The sequence below is a fragment of the Lycorma delicatula genome, chromosome 2 (genome assembly GCF_047948215.1).
Source record: "Lycorma delicatula isolate Av1 chromosome 2, ASM4794821v1, whole genome shotgun sequence".
NCBI lineage: Eukaryota > Metazoa > Arthropoda > Insecta > Hemiptera > Fulgoridae > Lycorma > Lycorma delicatula.
In genome coordinates, this window is record NC_134456.1 from 168,270,839 (window position 1) to 168,291,006 (window position 20,168).

The 20,168-nt window shown below is 29.8% G+C and overlaps 1 protein-coding gene across 1 annotated transcript in view; it reads left to right on the top strand.

Moving 5' to 3' along the window:
* wb (wing blister) overlaps positions 1 to 20,168 on the top strand; it is a 351,334-nt gene that overhangs the window by 297,433 nt on the left and 33,733 nt on the right. The window contains exons 35-41 of the mRNA XM_075356683.1: positions 3,234 to 3,407; positions 6,165 to 6,331; positions 10,710 to 10,871; positions 11,473 to 11,624; positions 12,573 to 12,863; positions 15,692 to 15,860; positions 16,094 to 16,259. Of these exons, the coding sequence (XP_075212798.1) occupies positions 3,234 to 3,407; positions 6,165 to 6,331; positions 10,710 to 10,871; positions 11,473 to 11,624; positions 12,573 to 12,863; positions 15,692 to 15,860; positions 16,094 to 16,259 (1,281 nt within the window). The remainder of the gene's footprint in view (positions 1 to 3,233; positions 3,408 to 6,164; positions 6,332 to 10,709; positions 10,872 to 11,472; positions 11,625 to 12,572; positions 12,864 to 15,691; positions 15,861 to 16,093; positions 16,260 to 20,168) is intronic.

Consider the following 20,168-nt stretch of genomic DNA (forward strand, 5'->3'; position numbering starts at 1 on the left):
AAAATTAATGTCAATAAATAGCAGTTTATTAATTTTAAATTGAATTTCAAACTAATAATTGATAAAATTAATCATAAGCGAAATAGCTGAAAAAAACCTGTTCATTATCCACTGGTTTAATAGTTTGTAGTCAGTTGAATTCTTTTAAATTAACAATTTAAGGATGAACAAGAATTTTTCTTTGAAGTGTATTATTGAGTAACACTTTAATAGCTAGAAGAAAAGTAGTATTTTGTAACATGTATTTGAGTTGGTCAAGCTTTAATTGTTGACAAGTAATGTGCTAATTTCATTCTCAGTACATTGTTCTCCTGAGGGATTATAGCAAGCAGAACAGTTGGCAGAGTTTTTGAATTCCTTTGGGTAGGTTTTTTATTTGTTTTCTAGTACTTCTATTCATAAATTATCCCTTACTCATTCTTTATCCCTTTCCCTTATCCTGATAACTTCTTTCTTGATATTTTAAATTTTGACTAGATACCCTTTTGATCCATAATAAGATTGAAGGGACATGTAGTTAGGATGACTTTAGCAGTTGAGTGATTTGTCTTGGCTGGTTCTGTTTATGGAATTATTCTGGACAGTTTTAAGATTTTTAACATATTGTTAAAGATTCTTCTTTTATTATTCATGAAATTTGTCATTTTTATATTTCTTATTCGTCTTTCTTTAAACTAAGCAGAAATGTCTATATGAGATAGGTATTATATTTCTTGAGTTAAAATAAAAATAATAACATAATTTTACAGAAAAGAAAACTTATTTTTTTGAAGTGGCTGGAATAATTGACTCTCATGTTTCATATTGTTTTTGTGTGTGTTTTTTCTTTGTATTTTTGTTTGAAACTTATTCATCCATTATAATAAATATAAACAAAAAACAAATCCTCAAAATGATTATATTTTGAATAACGACTAAAAAAAAAAAAGGAATATCAGTTCAACAGTAATGCCGAAAACTCCACCATGTTAAAAAAATGTTATTTAATATCAACTTGTTAAATTCCTCATTAAAAATTGGTGGTTATAATTTTCAGTATCGTATAAAATCATTAAACCATTAGAAGTTATTTATTACATTAATTATTTGCATAATATTCTACACATAGAGTGCTTGTTTTTAAATGAAATATTGTTTTCTAGAAATAAATGAGATATGTTTCAACTTTATGTGGTGATATTCTTTTAAATCTATTTAAGATGTTGTAGGCTATTCAGGTTTACGTAATTTAAGAAGACATATTAGGTCCTGGGTTTGAATCCCGGTCAGACATAGCATTTTCACACGCTACAAAAATTGTCATTCATCTGATCCTCTGAAGCAGTACCTAACGGTGGTCCCAGAGGTTAAAAAAAAAAAAATAAATAAATGAATAAGTTAAAAAAAAGACCTATTAAGATTAGGATTTTTGAAATTTTATTTGTATATTCATACTTATTTTCTATTGTAAATTAATATTTATTTAGTGTTTTTATCATTTTTTCTTCTTTGTTGGATAGACATTCAGCATCTTGTATTGGCCTTAAAAAAATACCGTCCCTTTTTTATTACATTCTTATAAATACATATGTACTAATATATTTGAAACTGATAAATATTTCAATCTCAATACCAGAAGTGACTGACAGCAGCTGTAAATGTCTTTAATATGCATTTTGAGATATGCATTATAAAGCATGTAGTAAAAAGAATGACCTGATTTGAAACATATATATTTCACAATAAAAAGGTGTTACAATTATAAGACAAATTACATATTGTTCAGATATGTTTTAAATTTCATTTACCAAGTTATAAATGTTCTCTGTAACTCCATCTTCTGTACGGGTAACATCAAGACAATAGATAAATTCTTCAGCAACATGTTGCAGACAGTCTTCTGTTACAGAAGATATCCTGATTTTCAGCTCATCCGAAACAACAGGTAATGGTAGAACATGAACACTTTGTTTCATATATCCCCATAGGAAAATTTCACAAGATGTAATGTCTGGGAATCTTTGGGGCCAAGAATGCGGTGACAAGTTTTGGGCTCCCATATGCCCTATCCAGTGTCGAGTTAATGTTTCAAAGAAGTCGGTTGTGCCAATGTGAAGAGACCCTATCTTGCTGAAAAATGAATTCTACAGAGTCTTCATTTTGTGGAAAAAGCCAGTTCAGCACCATCTCAAGATAATAATACCCTGTTTCTGTTTCCTTCAAAAAAGAAAGCGTCATAAATTTTTGTAAAATAAAACCGTACAAAAAACATTAACTTTTGCTACACAATCTCATTTAATTTCTCAAGTTCCCAAACATTATGATGTTAAACTTTATTATTTAAATGAAATGTTGTTTCTTCACTAAAAATTAACTGTGTTAAAAACCTTTCAACTAAGAGAATATCGTAGAAATCTTTACTTTTTCTTTTGTCACTTACATAAAGAACTTGTACCAGTTATAACTGGCATGGCATGAAATGCTAGTGTCATCTTAACACATGCATAACTCTTATATGATGGACTGCAAGTTCTTGGCTAGTGCAACAAGTGGACTTTTACGGGTTTCTCTGAAAAACCTCTGAATTCATTGTACATTTTCCTCTGAAGTGTATAGAGATAATTCCTATACAGGATTATTGTCCTTTATTCATATACAGAAATATTAACAATATTTATTGTTTTTTATTCCTGTACAGGATTAATATTAAGAGTCCTTTATCCTGGAATCTTAATTAACATCCCAATTTTTCAAATTGTTTATACCAATAATGAATGTTCTTGGCTAATAGTGGGTACATCCGCTGAATCTGATGGTAATGCTGTCAAAATGCATACTGAAGCACTGTTACAGACTTGTTTTGCTAAATTATAGAACACAAAATGCTTTCTGTTGCATAGGCGCCATATTGTTTTTGAATGAGATTAGCATATGTTTGAGCACTAGTATTGCAATCTGGCAACCAGTATTTGAAACTCTATGACACTTTTGAAAAGTGTAAATTTCATTTATTGGTCATACATCGTTGCACAAGTGTACGGTTTTGAAATCAGGTCATTCTTTTTGATGTATACTATATTTAAACTATTTTTTATATGTACTTAGTTTTGATATTCTGATGATGATGATAACCTAACCAAAAGTTTTAAGGAATATATAGAATAATGTTTTTGTATAATAAGGAGCAGTCAGAAAGGTGGAGTATATTATTAATGTTAAATAAGAATATAATATTTTATCTGTTTGTGTTACAGTAAGAAAAGTTTCTGAATCAACATTAAACAAAGCTGATGAATTGAAAGAGACTGCAGTTTTACTTCAAGAAGAAGCAGAAGATATAAATGCTGCAGTTGTTTCAAAACTACAACCAAAATATAACAAACTGGATACTGATGGGGATATCAGTTTGAATAACGCTAAAGACATGAGTACGAACTGGTACTTTATTATTACTTCACCTTCTACTATCTGTTAAAATTTGGTATTGAAGCTGTAATATGATAAGTTTATTCATATATCAATGGATAAATATTTTTATTACATTTTTTACTGCTGAAAAAACTTAAAATTCTAAGTTTTTTAATATAAGAAATTTTTTGTAGTTATCCTAGTTTTATTTACTCTTTTTATTTTCTTTATTTACATTTCTTTCATCTGCATTTCGTTCACTCATATATACAGTTTTTGTTTATCCTTATACTTCCATTCAAGATAAGTATCAGTTACAAAAGGATCTTAATCTGTCTAATCTCTTTGTATCAACTTTTTTATCTTTGAAATAATAGAGGAATGTGTGCTATGTTATTTTCAGTAAAACACTATTTTTTCGCCAGTTACAACATGAAAAAGTGATAAATTGAAATAAACTAGTAAACTATTGTGAAGTGTTGAAAGGAAATTAAAATTGATGCTATTCATTTACTGTAGTACTAACTGTTTATTTCACATATTTATGAGTGAATAATATTTAAGAGTATATTCATGTAGTAATTAATCTATTCATTCCAGAAACAATCCCATAGATTTTTTTTTGGTTGTAAATTAAGACAGTAAATGTCAGTTGAGTGAACCGTCAGTAACTAAGGCCTGTTTTATCCATGCAATTTTTCCTTTGATATCAAGTGCCATGTCACTTTACTTATAAGTTTGGGCAGAATTGTTCCTTCATGCTCAAGCAATTCTTTTTGTTTAAATGTAACTAGACCAATCATCTTATTAACAATGGTGAAATATTTTTGGACAACATGGGACAAAAATCAATAAAATAAGCATAAGAAACAAAATATAACTTTTAGAATAGCTGGCAGTTAGTCACAAAGGGCAGGATTATTTATTATTATTTCTGTTGAATTTCTGATTTCCAATTGAAATTATTATTTTTTCTATATAATTTACGTATTGGAATCCTAAATTACATTCACTAATATTCATAATTATCACCCAGTATGATTTTTTATTAAGAAACGGACCCTACTCATAGTTAATAAAATATTTAGCTAAATTATAGAGGATGAATAAAATAGATTAAAAATACATGAGAAAATATTTCTCTGATTTGATGTGTATTTTTATAATATTTCTTATTTAAAAATATACATGGTATAACAAGTTAAAAAATTTTTGTTAAAACCTTTGTACAATGACACAGTTACAACAAAGATATGTCTTTAACAATTTAAGTAGTATCAGCCACTTTTATGAATCGCCTTTGAGAACTGCAAACCATTTTTATCAAAAGAAGTTTAGGCCATTTTTTAAAAAAATATTTTAATCCCTTGTATTTTATTTTATAATTAAAATAAAAATGTATTTTATCAATTTAAACATTGTAGGATCCTTTTCAATTTCATATATAATTTGTGCCATTTGAGTAAAAAGTAAATTCTGGAAATAAATTATATTTAACAACCTTTTTCATAAAATATCTGAAAAAACATTACTAACATATTATAAAAATTAATATTTTTAATTTTAGTGTTGCCTCTTAAAATTAACAAAAAGAATAATTTCATTATTTATTTTACTTTTTTAGTATTACATTTAATAAAAATTTGAAGAAAAATCTAATGTATTTATAATTCATAGTTATTATTTATTGTAGTACAAGAAATCATTTTTTAATAATTTATTATAGATAATTACCTGATTTGTTATTTTATATATTCATTCAGGTAGATTTAATTTTTATGAAAAAAATTAAGAGGAACCTTTAGATCAGTGGCGGCTCATGTATAAACACTGTGGAACTGCAGCACCCCCAATTTCCACATGATATTATCGATAACATTTAATATAATGAGCCCTTTTTTCTTTAATTCTTTCTTTATACTTTTACAATTTTAATTCTTAAGCTTAATGTCAGTTGCCATTCCCCAGTTTATGAAAAAGATACAAAAATCTTTGTATGGAACTGTGCGCTTCACAGTTCCAGCAGTGTGGTATTTGGCTGTTGTGCATATGCACACGTAGGAAGTTGCACATGAGACTGCAAGGGAGAGAGAGCACTGTCGCTCCCACAGGGTCGACCCTGGTGTGCTGGTGGAAGGTAGTTTTTTTTTTTTTACTTGCATGTGTATGGAATGTACCTTGTTTGTTGCCTTTTCTAGTTTAGTCAGTGGAAGGAATATGAAAGTGGTTTAGTTGTTTTTTCAGTAGTGATCAGAAGATGGCGGAATGCAAGGGCTCTTTGATTGCCAAATCTGTCCAAAAACACACTGGAAGGATGAAAGAGAAGATAATTAGTAAAAACTAATTATGTATTTGTTTCTGCGTACATAGAAATTTAAATTAATATCATTGGACTATAGTGTTTAAAGTGGACATTTTATTAAGTTATTATCTATAATATTAAAAAATATTAACTGTATTGACATTTTCTGATTTATTCGGTTAAACTGAATACAGTTTTTAAGCACAATGTTCTTAAAAACCATTGTACCATATTTTTGAATGTGATAAGTATAGAATTAGATTATTATCCTCCTTCCAGCTATTCTATTTCATTCTTTTTTTGGTTCTTTTATTTTACAGAAAACTTTAACCATAACCATAGCCTTGAAAAGACCCAGAAAAACATTTTCTGGAGCAGCACCCCAACCAATTTTAGCTATGAGCCGCCACTGGTTTAGATACTGAATATTTTGTTATAATTTTTGATTTAAATACATTATTAATTCTATTTATAGTTACAAATGCTCAGGATGGTGTAAAAAAAGCTCAAGATCTTTTACATGATATTACCAACACAGCAGAAAGACAAAAAGAAAAGTTTTCTGCATGGAATGAATCAGTTGCTAATAAATTAGAAGCTCTCCGAAGTAAAATTACTCAGGCTCGACATATAGCTGATGGGGTATGTAATTTTATTAAATTTAAGTACTTGTAGTGCATGGATCATGGTACCAGATACCAGTGCACATTACCAGTTTTAAATTGTTTTTAGAAAAGAATCTACTTTAAAACTACTTATAATTTATTTTTAAGCATCTACATTTAAAAGTACAGAGTGATTTTTTAGTCCTGTTACCCAATTTTAAATGTAATTTAATAAAGGGAAATTTAGGTGGAATAAAAAAATGTATTTGTTACTTACAAAAGAGATTTAATAAAAAGCTATTACTTACATAATTGTTAAAGAATATGCTCAAAATGACCACCCCTTGCGGTTATACATGCACGGATTCTTTTCAGCATATTAGCAAAAACCTTTATAAGAGTTGCATTGGAAATATTCGTGATTAAGTCTGTATGTAATATTGACTTTAAGTTCATCAGTTGTGTGAGGATTGTTTTTGAAGGCCTCGAACTTAATGTAGCCCCTCAAAAAGTAGTTAAGAGATGTGAGGTCTGGGAACCTTGGAGGCCATAAGCCCTTGCTTATTATTCGATCATCAAAGAACTCTTGCAGAAAATCCATGGTTTCTCGAGACGCGTGGCATGTAGCGCCGTCTTGTTGAAACCAGCAATACCGTTCTTGAGGTTCCAGGAGAGACACAAATTGGTGCACAATACTCCTGTATACTTCACCATTTACTGTCTGTTCAAAGAATATGGGTCCGACTATACGATGATGAGATATCGCACACCACACACCAATTTTTTCAGGATGCAAAGATTTATCTTTGCATCCTGAAATATCTCTAATAAAGCATTAGGATTTTCAACTGCCCAAATTTGACAGTTTTGACTGTTCACATAACCATCGAGATGGATGCAAGCTTCATCCCAAAAACACTGTGTTTAAAAATTTGATTCCTTTATCATTTACGAGAGACCTAAACCAACGGCAATATTGCAATTGCTTGTTTAAATCTGGAGGCTGAAGCTCTTGGACTAATCATACGCGATACGCATACAATTTCAATTTTTTAGCAGCTTCTGAACACTCAAATATGACAAACCAACTTGCGTGGAAAGTTTTTGTAAACTTTTCTGTGGAGAATTCTGTCAAGCGAGTTGGTTGACCACTACGTTTTCTGTCGCAAACACTACCTGTCTCTCGAAATCGGTTTGCTAGCCTAGAAATTGATCTGGCGGAGAAACACCAACAAATTTAATTTGAAATGATTCTTTTACACTGGTGTACGATTTCATAGCAAAATATTGTTCAAGAATGAAAACTCATTCTATGGTAAAAGACATTCTGTTCATAACATGACCGGAAATGGCACAAAAGTTTACACAGTTCAAGGAGAATCAACTCACACTGCCGTATCTGTAATTATATTTCTGATCTAGAGATAAAAAACTTTCAAAAACAGTTCTTGAAGCATGTGTATTTATGCCTCATGCCAAAATTATACTATTTTAATGATTATACTAGGAGAGAGGTTGTGGACAATTCATATATATGTATCAGCTTTTATGTGGCTTTACATTTTTTTTTAAATTCTGTATTTTCCTTTCCTAATATTTTAAGTTTCATAGATTTTTAACCTCTAAGATCTTCTAGTTTAGTTTAGTTTTCGTAGATTTTTAACTGGATTTTTAATCCAGTTTATCAACTTCAAACTTTTGTAATTATTTTTCCCCGAAAAGGCAGTAGCTTCCTAATCAGCAAAGATAGAAGGTAATTTTTGTTATATCTATTTTAAATTAATTTTTTTCCAAATAATCTGAAAAATTATTATTTTATATATTTTTAAGTATAATTTTTGAATTCTTAAGATAGAGTACATTCAGATTACTCTGCTTTAGACAAATTCATTTTTGTTCACAAATTTGTGCTGATTTTTAATGTTTTTACTGGTTTAATAAAATCATTCTGTAAATTATAAACACATTAGAAATAGGTCGAGTAAGTAGAATAATATTCTACTTTGTTACTGATAAAGTTCATGTTATACAAAAATGTATAAAAAGTTCAGCAAAATTGTTAATGTTTTCTTTTTTTAATTAAAAATTAAAAAAAGTAAAAGTGAAGATTTATTTTTAATTTCAAATTTTATAGTTTTCTTGAAAGCAGTAACACTGATAAACATAATTTTTGTTTCCTAAGATGCAATACATGATTTTAATCTGTTTTTTGATGCTGAAAATGAATATGAACTCAGAATATTTCTATCACCCATCATTTTTGATAAAAATTTTAATTTTAATTAACGGATTTTTAAATTTTCATTAAAAGATTTTTTCATTTTTCAACTTATAGTTAGCATTTTAAGCTTCTATATTTTATTTTGTTAACACATTTTTTAATGTTTAACTTTGTTAACATAATTTGTAAGCTATAAATAAACAATACTAGACAATGAATTAAATCATATCATAGTCAGATGTTATGACATCATATCTAATGCTGAAGAGTGAGTGTTCATGGACAAGATTAATCATGTATTTGCAGGTCAAAACATGTAGCTGAAAACACAGCTGTGTTGTTTATATTAAGCACTGTATTTAGGAATGAATTAATTTTGTTCAGTCTTATTGCTGTCTTAAGTTTGTTAACTGTGTCATAATGCCTCGAAATTGTGTAAATGATGTGGGTTCCTTTTGTTATGTATGTGGTGAGCTTACCATATTATTAAATAGAAAAAAACATTACACCTTTAATTAAAAAAGCATATCATTTGTTCTTTCAGTGTAAAATTGGTGATCAGATAAGACATGGGCTCCTCATATAGAATGCACTAATTGTTTTGTATATTTACGAGGATGGCTGAAAGGTACACAGAAGGCTTTACCATTTGGTGTACCTATGGTTTGGCATGAACCAAAGGATCATGTAACCAATTGTTACTTTTGTTTAACAAGTGTGTCTGGAATTTCTAAAAAATCAAAATATACTGTAAAATATCCTTCATTACAATCTGCAAACATACATTTCTTTTGAATGTATGAAGAAGACAACAATGGTTTTGATTTTGAATTATCTTCCAATAAGCCACATCTTATATCACAAGGTGAATTAAATAACTTGGATAGGGATTTAAATTGATCAAAAAATCAAGCTGAACTGTTAGGATCAAGACTGCAATGTTGGAATTTACGTCAAAAAAAATACAAAAATTTTGGCCTTTCAAAGTCGACAAAAAGAACTTTCTAAGTACTTTATTGATGAAAATAATCTGGTTTGTTTATTGCACAAATATTGATGAGCTTATGTTGCACTTAGGACAAGTTCATAAACCTGAGGACTGGCATCTTTTCATAAATTCATCCAAGTATAGTTTAAAATTGGTTCTATTACACAATGGTGACAAATAGCCTTTGATACAAATCACTTATGACATTAATTTGAAAAATATACAATGTGATGAAAGACATTATTGAAAAAATAAATTATGAAAAACATAGCTGGAACATATTTGGTGATTTGAAAGTTGCGAATGAGACAGCCGAGCTAGGGATAAACATTATGTAACCAAAAAGTGGAAGAAACAAGACAACTTAACTCCAAATGGGAAAAATATTATTCATGAACCCCTAGTTGAACTCAAAAAAGTATTTTTACCCCCTCCCATGTCAAGTTAGGACTAATGAAAGATTCTGAAAAGCAGTGAAGAAGGATAGTCCTGGATTTTTGTACATCAGGCAGAAATTTCCGAATGTAAGTGAAGGAAAAATTAAAGGAGGAATATTTGTTGGTCCTCAAGTAAGAGAGTTAGTCAAAGATGATGTACTTAACTCAATGTTAAATAATGTAGAAAGTGCAGCTTGGGCTTCATTTAAATTTATTTGCAAAACTTTTCTCGGCAAACAAAAATCCGACACTTACCATGATAGTGTTAATCAACTTTTTACTTCATACAGAGCTATGGGATGTAATATGTCTTTGAAAATAAACTTCCTCCTCTCACATCTGGATCTTTTCACGGACAACCTCGAAGACATAAGTGACGAATGCGGTGAACGTTTCTACCAAGACATTAAGGTGATAGAAAGCCGCTATAAAGGGAAATGGAATACTAACATGGTAGTTGATTACTGTTGGACATTAATTCAAGATGTGCCTGAGGCTATTTATAAAAGAAAAGCATCAGCAAAATTATTCTAACACAGGTATGGCCACGCAAAATTATAAATTTTACAGATTTTAACTATGTTTTCCCTTATTTTTTTTTTAAGTGTAATTTATTTAAAATTAAAGATGATAGAAAAATTGCAGATCTGTAATGTACACAAAAAGGCAATTCAAGAAATTCTGCTATCACACTTACAGAAACATTAAAAAATTTTTTTTGTCTTATCAGTGTAATTAAGAGGAATTGTTTTTTTTTTTTTTTAAACAGATTCGGTTATCTTTGACAAGTCGTGGAGAAAGAGGTGGTTGTATTAGAACATATCAGCCTAGTCATCTTGAACCAAGTACTATGACATCAGTTGTTCTTACGTATGCTATCAGTTCCCAGCAAAGAGATGCTCTGCTATTTTATCTTCCAAGTACTACTTCTGTAAGTATATTTAATCAATCAAATAAGATTTTTATGGAAGGTAATAAGTGCCACAAAATGGTTTCTTTAAATATTCTCATCATAAATATAATTTACTATGGACTTTACATTTAATCTACTTACTGCAGTATGTTTATTTTTTACTTAAACCATCTGCACCAGTCTACGTTATTACTGTGATATTACTGCGTTATAAGTACAACAAGAGTTATCAGTTACTGTTGATTTCTCTTAAAATAATAAAAAAGTTCAGTTTAATCCAATAATTTGATGAATTGTGAATTGTCTCTTGAAGAGCTGAATATCAGCTTCACTTCTGTGGGCTTAACATGCTGATGTATTACAGTGTGTTATATTTCGCTCAGTGGAGAATACAATGAATGAGAAAAGTTTTCACTCCTTTCTTTCTCAAGTATGTCTGTCATGGACTTTTGTTTCATATCAGGTTACCCGCAACCTTATAGTTATGACCTAACAGAGTAGTTATGTACATAGAGTAGTACATAAGTAAGTAACCTTTGCAGCAAGTATATATTATTTACTATCTATCAAATTTATTGTCTACTCATTATTGCTATTGTTACTATTATTACTTTTTTAGGATGATTTTATAGCTATAGAAATGGTGAATCGAAAAATGAGATTTGTTTGGAATATGGGAGGTGGTGTTGGAGAAGTAACTCATCCTCAGCATATCCAAACAGCTGGAGATCTTAGCAAGGACCAGCATTGGTACAGAGTTGAAGCAGAAAGGTAATTTTTTTCAAATATATGGAATTTCAGATTAATTTAATGTTTAAAGAATAAACTCTTAAGTGTGTTACAGAAAGTAACATAACACTGAACAACAGAATATTACAAGAAACAATTTAATAAATTTAAATAAGTTTGCTTAATCTCATGACTACTGCAGTTTTCAACAAAAAATATTTATAATGTGTTTCTTTTAAAGTCTAATTTTATTATATGCTAAAATTTGTAGTGGACAGAGTACCCAAAATATTAGAATAAATTTATTTATTATATTTATATATTGCTATTTATTATTAGGTTTGCTGCATACCTTAAACAATGTAGACGTTTCCCTATGATTAATTTTTATCAGTTTTTATAAAAATGTAAAGAAAACATTTTAGATATTAAATTTTTATTAATAATTTCTTGTAACTGAAATATAATTCTGGTTAATGACCGAGTTGTAAGAAAATGAAATTTGATAAAAAGAGCATAGTTTAAGTTTTATTTGAATATCGTAAATATTTAGCAAAACAGCATAATTATTGATATTTTTTAAAAGATAAAAAAGTATGTATAGAATTTGTGTAAATATGTATATAATTGATTACTTGCACTTTACATTATTGATAAGTAGATAGTTTCGGATAAAATTATACAAAAAATCCAGTATTTAATCTTATTCTGTTTGGATTAAATCATGATTAGAAAAATGTATTTATAATTTTCAAAATGTACTCATTACTTTAGTTAAACAACTTTACAAAAAGAGAAATATACCTTGTATTATAAATACAATTGTCAAAGAGACAGTAAAAATTGTTATGAAGAAAAAACACAAATTCATGTTAGGTATACTTTAGTACATTAAGAATAAACCCATGTGAAACCTTTCATTGTATATTTAACAAATTTATTTATTTTTTAACAGTTTTTACTAATTTACTCTTTTAATCTGCTTTGTAGAATCAGCAATGTTGGACGACTTATGGTAAGACCACAAGTTCTTCCTGAAGGTTCACCACTTGCTGATGGAAATCCAGTAAGTAATGTATCAGCTGCAGGAATAGGTCGACTAGATGTTGGACCAGGAGATCAAATATGGGTTGGAGGGGCTGATCATCGACCACCTTCATTGTTGTCTACTCAGCCAGGCTTAGTAGGCTGTTTACATCATCTTTATCTTGATGGAAGACCAATTGGTTTATGGAACTTCAGAACTCAAGCCCATTCAGCTTGTACTGCTTGCATTGAAGGGTAAATTTACAATTCAAGATAATTTTTATTAATCATATGACTAATTTTTTTCTTAATTCTTTCCTGTTTTTAAATTTATTAAATACTTGTAAGTTATTCACTATCAAGAAGTTGATAATATTCTACATTTATTAGTGATAGCAAAACAAAAGAAATCGCATTAAACGTGACTGGAGTGCCAGTGTTTAACATACTGGCTAGTATAATTATAATAGTGTAGTATAATGTATTATAGTAAACAGTATAATATAGTAGTAGTACAGTGTAGTGTAGTATAACAGTATTTTTTTTTAATGTATATAATTTTTGTGCATTATAACTCCCTATTGAACGGTATTTGCATTTACATTGGTGCATTACAGAGCACCCATATGTTCTAAGCTTTTGCCTCTTTTAACATTAAATGTCAGTCATTAGTAGAACTATTTATGAATTTTATATTCAAATGGTGTGGTACTGGTCATCCAGGTCCAGTACAGATTTAATCATTCTTACATCAGAATTTAATTCTCAGAATTACTTAGTGAGTTATGACATAAAAAAATAAATGAGGATGAAAAATACACTTGTCGCACAGAAAGGAAATTGAGGGGAGAATAGGACATCTCACTCTAAATATGATACAGGACATACGTGACTAGTTCTGCAGCCATTGCGTTAAAATGATTTACCAGTAGTACACTGTGCATTTTACATTCATTATCTATATCTACATCTTTAGCGTATGATACATCTGCTTTTTAATGGAAAGTTTTATCAGTTTAATTGATTTTTCTGTAATCTAGCTGTTAATAAAATCATAATCCATCAGTCATGTATGTGCTGAGAGAATTGCATGAAATGGCTTTTTTGATATTATTAAATTTTGTTTTAAACAAGATTATGCAAAAAATTAATTTTTAAAAGGATTTTTAAATTTCCCGGTTTGTGACAAAAATGGAAAAGTATTTCCACCACTTTAAAATCATGTCTAGCTAAACATAATTTATAAAATGCTCAAATTAGGTTGAAACTATAAAAGTTAGAAAATTTAAGGATAGGGATTTATCACTTCTGATAAGGTATGAAAAATTCTCATAGCCTGATACGGTTCATTTAGATAAAAATGATATTTTTCAATTTTCTTGCTTAGGATGGAACAAAAAGTTAGTGAACTCCCAGTTTTAAGGTGGGAATGTTAATACACCCCATGTGTTAATACACTCAAATAATGTTGATTTTTTCTGTGATCTGACTGTCAATAAAAATCATAATCCATTAGTAATGTAAATGCTGAGGGAATTACATGAAACGGTTTTTTAATATTAAATAAATTTTACTTTAGATGTTTTATTTTTCATTATGTCTACATGAGTATAAAAATAATTATTTTTTAATTAGAATTATTTTTATAATCATATAAAAATAATGACAAAATTTTAAGTTAGTATGATGGAAAGATAAAAAAACCAGGATCGTTTATAGAATCAGTTTTTAGATGTGAGTGTTATTTTAATTCCAACTATCTATAAAGATAATAAATTCTGTTTACTCAGAAATGCCTTAGAATAATAATGATAAACTCAAGTTGGTAGGTTATCACTGCTGAAAGTTAGACAAATGTTAAAAAAATCTACTTTTTAGAATGGGAGTACTTTATAAAATATTTTTAAGAAATGTTTCATTGATATTAGGTCCTGTGGTAATTGATAATATTCTTTAATATTATTATTTTAATAAGGCAAAAGTAAAAACAATCAAATTTATGAAGTTCAACCCTCTTGAGATATATCATCCAATTTCCTCTCTCATCCAATTTTTAAAAAAGTTAATAGAATCAGTTCCCTAATACAGAAACTACAACAAACCTATTAAAATCTATCATTATAAGTTATACTGTTCTTGAGACATAAATCTTAACGGACCAATACACATACACATACTTATGTGCAAAATTTTCTAACTTACATTTTTTAATCAAGGTACCAAAGAATATTGAGAATACAATAATCCAAGGGATAATTTGTTTAATAATCTCAATACCCTCTTTCTGTTACACATTGAAAAGCCAAGAAAATAAAAATAATACCACATTTGCTGTTAATTACCTTATGAGACAAAACTGTTGATTTAATTACTGTATATAATTACTTTGCAGCTACGTATTCAAACAGTTAATTATAATTACTCATAAAATTTAAAAAAAAATCTAAACCATGTAATAACATAAAAATTAAGTTTGTTTCTGTTTTTGAGCTTGGTGATAGAGCAAGACAACAGTTAAATGTCTTCAAGGAATATCTGAGAAGGGAATGGTAAGAAAGATACTTTGTAACACCGGTCAGAAAAAAAAGAGATGACCATAAAATTAACTGATGGATGTCCTAGAGACAATCAATGGAAGATGAGTGTAAGAGAATGGAATAAACCAGAAATACAGGAATTTTTGAAGAAATTCTGTATAATCACTAAAGCCCTCACAAATTGTAGTATTGAGAAAAATTAAAGATTAAGTGTTTCTAGGGTTTATACCCAGTTTAATTTACCATCTGTGTAGTAATCTGTTAAACGTAGCATATTTCAACACAAGAACATCTAACTTACATTTTCTATCCTAAAGATCTTTTTAGAGTTATATTCTAATACTGTAGTCAGTTATAATGTATTAAACACAAACCAAGGAAGAAAGTGCTAGAATTTAGCTCTAAAAAGAGCATTTGCAGTTTTAAAAAGTGCATAAATAGAGTAGTATAATTTTTTCCCTCATTGGTTTTGAAATTTTATCTTCTTTAGATACATTATATCCTCATTTATATGGCTGTGAAGTTTAATTAATTTTTTTTTAACAGAGCTGAAGAAGTGCGAGATGAACAGTCATATGGTTTCTCAGGAGATGGATATGCAGTCTTAATGCGCGACAGTTCAAGTGCTTATAACAAATATGTATTTAGTGTTTCATTATCATTCCGTACTTTCGACGAAAATGCACTGCTGTTTCTTGCTATTGGTTCTAATCCAGTAAGTAAAATTTATACACATTATCCTCAATTATACTAATTAAGATGATCATGTATATAAAGTAGTTTTCCATATTTACGTCAATATTGTTCAAATTATAGTTTGAAATAGAATAATGCATCCCTAAATTAATTTAGGTGGTTAACTGGTGGTTTAAGATATTTATTACAAACCATTTTTAATCTGCTTTGAAATAATTTCATTTATGTTTACATCATTTTACTTTATTATAGGAAAAATCAGTATCTTTAACAATAAATCAAGGACATATAGTATTTCGTATTACATATGGGAAAGATTGGAGTTTAGAAACACGAACACTTAAGCAATATAATAATGGAAATTGGACACGGGTAGAAGCTAGTCGCTACTTTGATCGCAAAAAGAAGGTTGAAAAAGGTAATTAATACTGATTAATACAATATTTTGTTCCAGAATATCAAAATTTTGAGATTAAAATGCATAGTGTAATTAATATTTTTGCATGCCACATGATTCTGCAGGTGTGCAAGTTTGTTCTTTTATGAATCTTCTGCCTCTTCTTGAGTGGCACTTCATTAGTTCTCCAAGAGTTTGGAGCAGGATTTATCTCCACTGCTGACAGGAATCTGAGGTTTTCTCTGTATAGATTTGTTTTTCACCTCAGTTCCTCTGTGAGTAAATCACCTTTTTTCACCACCCAATTAGAAATGATGATTTTTTCATCTTTGATCCCTTCCAGCCCATTTTTGGTTTTATGGTGTAGGTCCACGCAGAGGATGTAAGAACTTATAAAATCAGTGAATCCTAAGAATGATGTAGATCCTAATCTTATTTCCTAAACTGCAATTGTGCAAAAAGCCTAGTGACTGAAATTCCTCTCAAGCAAAGGCAAGTCCTCTTGAAATACAAACACAGTATTGTAATCAATGAACAAATCTACTTGGTCTACTTGATTCTTTTAAATTGTAAGAACAAGTATCAAAATAATTCTTGAGAAAAGATTTTTGTCCATTTTAATGACACTTTTTCAATTCAGTTTGATAATTGGCAAGCTGAATTTTTTAAAATATTTTAATGTTTTTGAAACAACAAAATACATTTTAGCTATTTTAGATTCAATTTGTTGTTCTTTGAATGCAAACTTCATTCAGTTGAAAGAAGAAATTACACCTTTCCGAACCAAATTGACTGCTGTATATTAATTTTGTTATGCGTCTTTTTTGTTTTGACTTCAAAATGAAAAAAAGGTTCTGGATTGAAATCAAAGAGCATTATATTCAATTATGTTCATATCAATGTTCTTGTATTTTTTTATATTCAAAACAATATAACATTTTGTAATGTTGTATAGTTATTCTTATATTGAGTGTTTACAAAACTAACATAAACTTTTACAAATCAGGTTTTCAAAGCAGTAATCAAGCATAGGAACTGAGGTCAAAACTTCACTGAGAAATATTTTATCTTAATTTTAGTAACTTCACATTAGGATTGAACTTTTAGAGAAAATTGCAAAAAAAGAAGTGTTTTTAAGAGTTCTAACAGGTTTTTCTGATTTACAGGACAATGAATTAATAGAGAGTTAATTTTTAAAAGCTTACATATGTTATCCTGCAACCTCAATGATGAATGGCTTTTTTGGCAGTGCTTCTGTTTCATCAGAAGGTTTGGACTTGCATCTCATTGAGGCTTGTCACTTTCATACTACAGTAAAAAATAAAAACTATTGTATTTGGTAGTAGCATGTAATTGTGTATAGTAATAAATAACTTTTCCTCCTTGTACCAAAACTACTCTGCTAAAATTGTGATACACAAATAATTATGAACAAATTTTAAATCTGTGCAATTATAATAGAGGGACTCAACTATGTTCAGTCTCCTATACAATTATTTTACAATTTCTAAGGAAATTTATGTTATTATATGCTAAAAATTAGTATGAATCTAGCATTCTAACCATTTCAACTACTGAGCAAGACTTCGACTTCTTCTTCAGCAACTATATTAACTTCTTGCACTTAACTTTTATGCAACCTTTTTTAAAATGTTTATGCCAAGAAATAGCTTTATTTAAATAAGTTTAACTATATGGCTAAAAGTTTTAACTTTCAACTAAGAAATTACTAATAGTTTATACATACATATCAAATGGTTTCCAAAATATTCTAAACTACAGGTAAGACACCTTTTCTTTTTCCTGTTTAGCCTTTGGTAATTACCATTCAGATAATACTTCAGAGGATGAATGAGAATGATATGTATGAGTGTAAATGAAATGTAGTCTTGTACAGTCTCAGTTTGACCATTCCTGAGATGTGTGGTTAATTGAAACCCAGCCACCAAAGAACACCATATCCACAATCTAGAATTCAAATTCGTGTAAAAATAACTGACTTTACTAGGACTTGAACACTGGAACTCTTGACTTCCAAAATGGGTAGGACACCTGAACTGATCATAGTACACTATGCACCAGCACATACGAGGTGTGATCAAAAAATACGTTGAATAATTTTTTATTAAAAAAAGTAATAAGGTTACATAGAATTCGATTTAATCTCCTTCAAAGTACTGTCCTTGGCTAGCAATGCACTTATCCCAACGTTGACTCCATGACTGGAGGCATTTCTGAAAGGCGTCTTTCGGAAGGGCTTTCAGCTGCTCGGTCGTGACCCTCTCAATGTCAGCAATGGTGTCAAAACGTTTCCTTTAAGCACAGTTTTAATTTTTGGGTACAGCCAAAAGTTGCATGGTGCTAAATCCGTGGGTATGACAGATGTGGACAGACAGGAACACTTTTTTCAGCCAAAAACTCGCGAATGAGAAGCGAGGTGTGACACGGCGCGTTGTCGTGGTGAAGAAGGAAGCCATTGGTCCATTTTTCTGGTCACTTTCTTCGTACGCCGTTTCGCAAATGTTGCAGTACACCCTTATAAAATTCAGAGTTTACAGTTGTACCCCTTGGAACGAACTCTGATCGCACTATGCCCTCACTATCGAAAAAAACAACGAGCATGACCTTGATGTTGGATTTTGACTGATGTGCCTTTTTAGGGCGAGGAGATGAACTGGTTTTGCATTGGGAACTCTGCATTTTGGTCTCAGGGTCATATCCATAGACCCAACTTTCATCTCCAGTTACAATTTTGGCCATGAAGTCCGGATCTGCATGAAGACGACCCTTCAACTCTGTGCAAATTGACACACGATTTTCAAAATCCATGTTGAGCAACAGACACGATAAACACAACCTCACTCTAGCGGCTCTGGCAGCTGACTGGCAAGCTCGAACGTGTTACAACTTGTCCCTGCCTGTCTCAGTTGATCACGCTATTGGACAAATTACATCATATGGATGTAGCATCGGCAGTTGCCGCTATAAAAATTCATTCACCATATTTTTTGATCACACCTCATATATGTAGTATACAGCTAGTCTGATGTTGGAATAGTAATTTGCACAGATAGCTCTGTTCAACCATACCAGTATTATTTGGTTAGACATAGCTAGCTGCACAGCATGTGCAGATCAAGGCTGATCAAACATTGCTTAACAATAACAACCACATAGGGAAACCCTTAACTTGCAAAAATTCTCAGTGTTGTAAAAATTCAGCAGCTTATTTATCAAATTCTGAGAGAATCAATTCTAGATCCGTGTAAGAATTTGGTTATAAGTTATATCAGAGGATTCTGACTGAAGAATTTTCTATGCACTATATCACTGCCTAACTTATCCCGGGGATCTGACTGACAATATCGATGTAACTTGATGCTCTAAGGTTTGTCAACTCACCTCAGACATTGAGACCTTTTTTTTAGGTTCAGTATTGGTGATGAAAGTTGAATTTATTAGCTGTAACTCCAAAACAAAACAACATACATCCCCTAAAAATATCTAGCCCTTTTTAGATCTCAAAAAAAGCTGAACAAGTGAAAATGAATGTCTCATGTATATATGATATTTTCTTGTGTGTACATGTATTTTCTCTGGTATCAGTATACAAAAGAGTTTATTTCAGTCGGCCTAAGAGTCAATTTCATCTTCAACCATAATGTTCTGTAATGTGAAAAAGCATAATTTGATTTTTAATGCAATTTACTGACTGCTACACCATAATAACCCCAGCTGACACCATCAATACCGAGGATTTTTGGCCAGAAAAAAATGACATTCTCCTTCAACCTTTGCTACTCACTGGAATTAACCTTCTGTGCAGTTTCTTTCAGTTTTAACACAATGACTGAGGCAAAGATTTATTGTTTTAACAACACTAAGGACATCCAGTAGTAATCACAAGTGGCTACTAGATATTTTTACAGA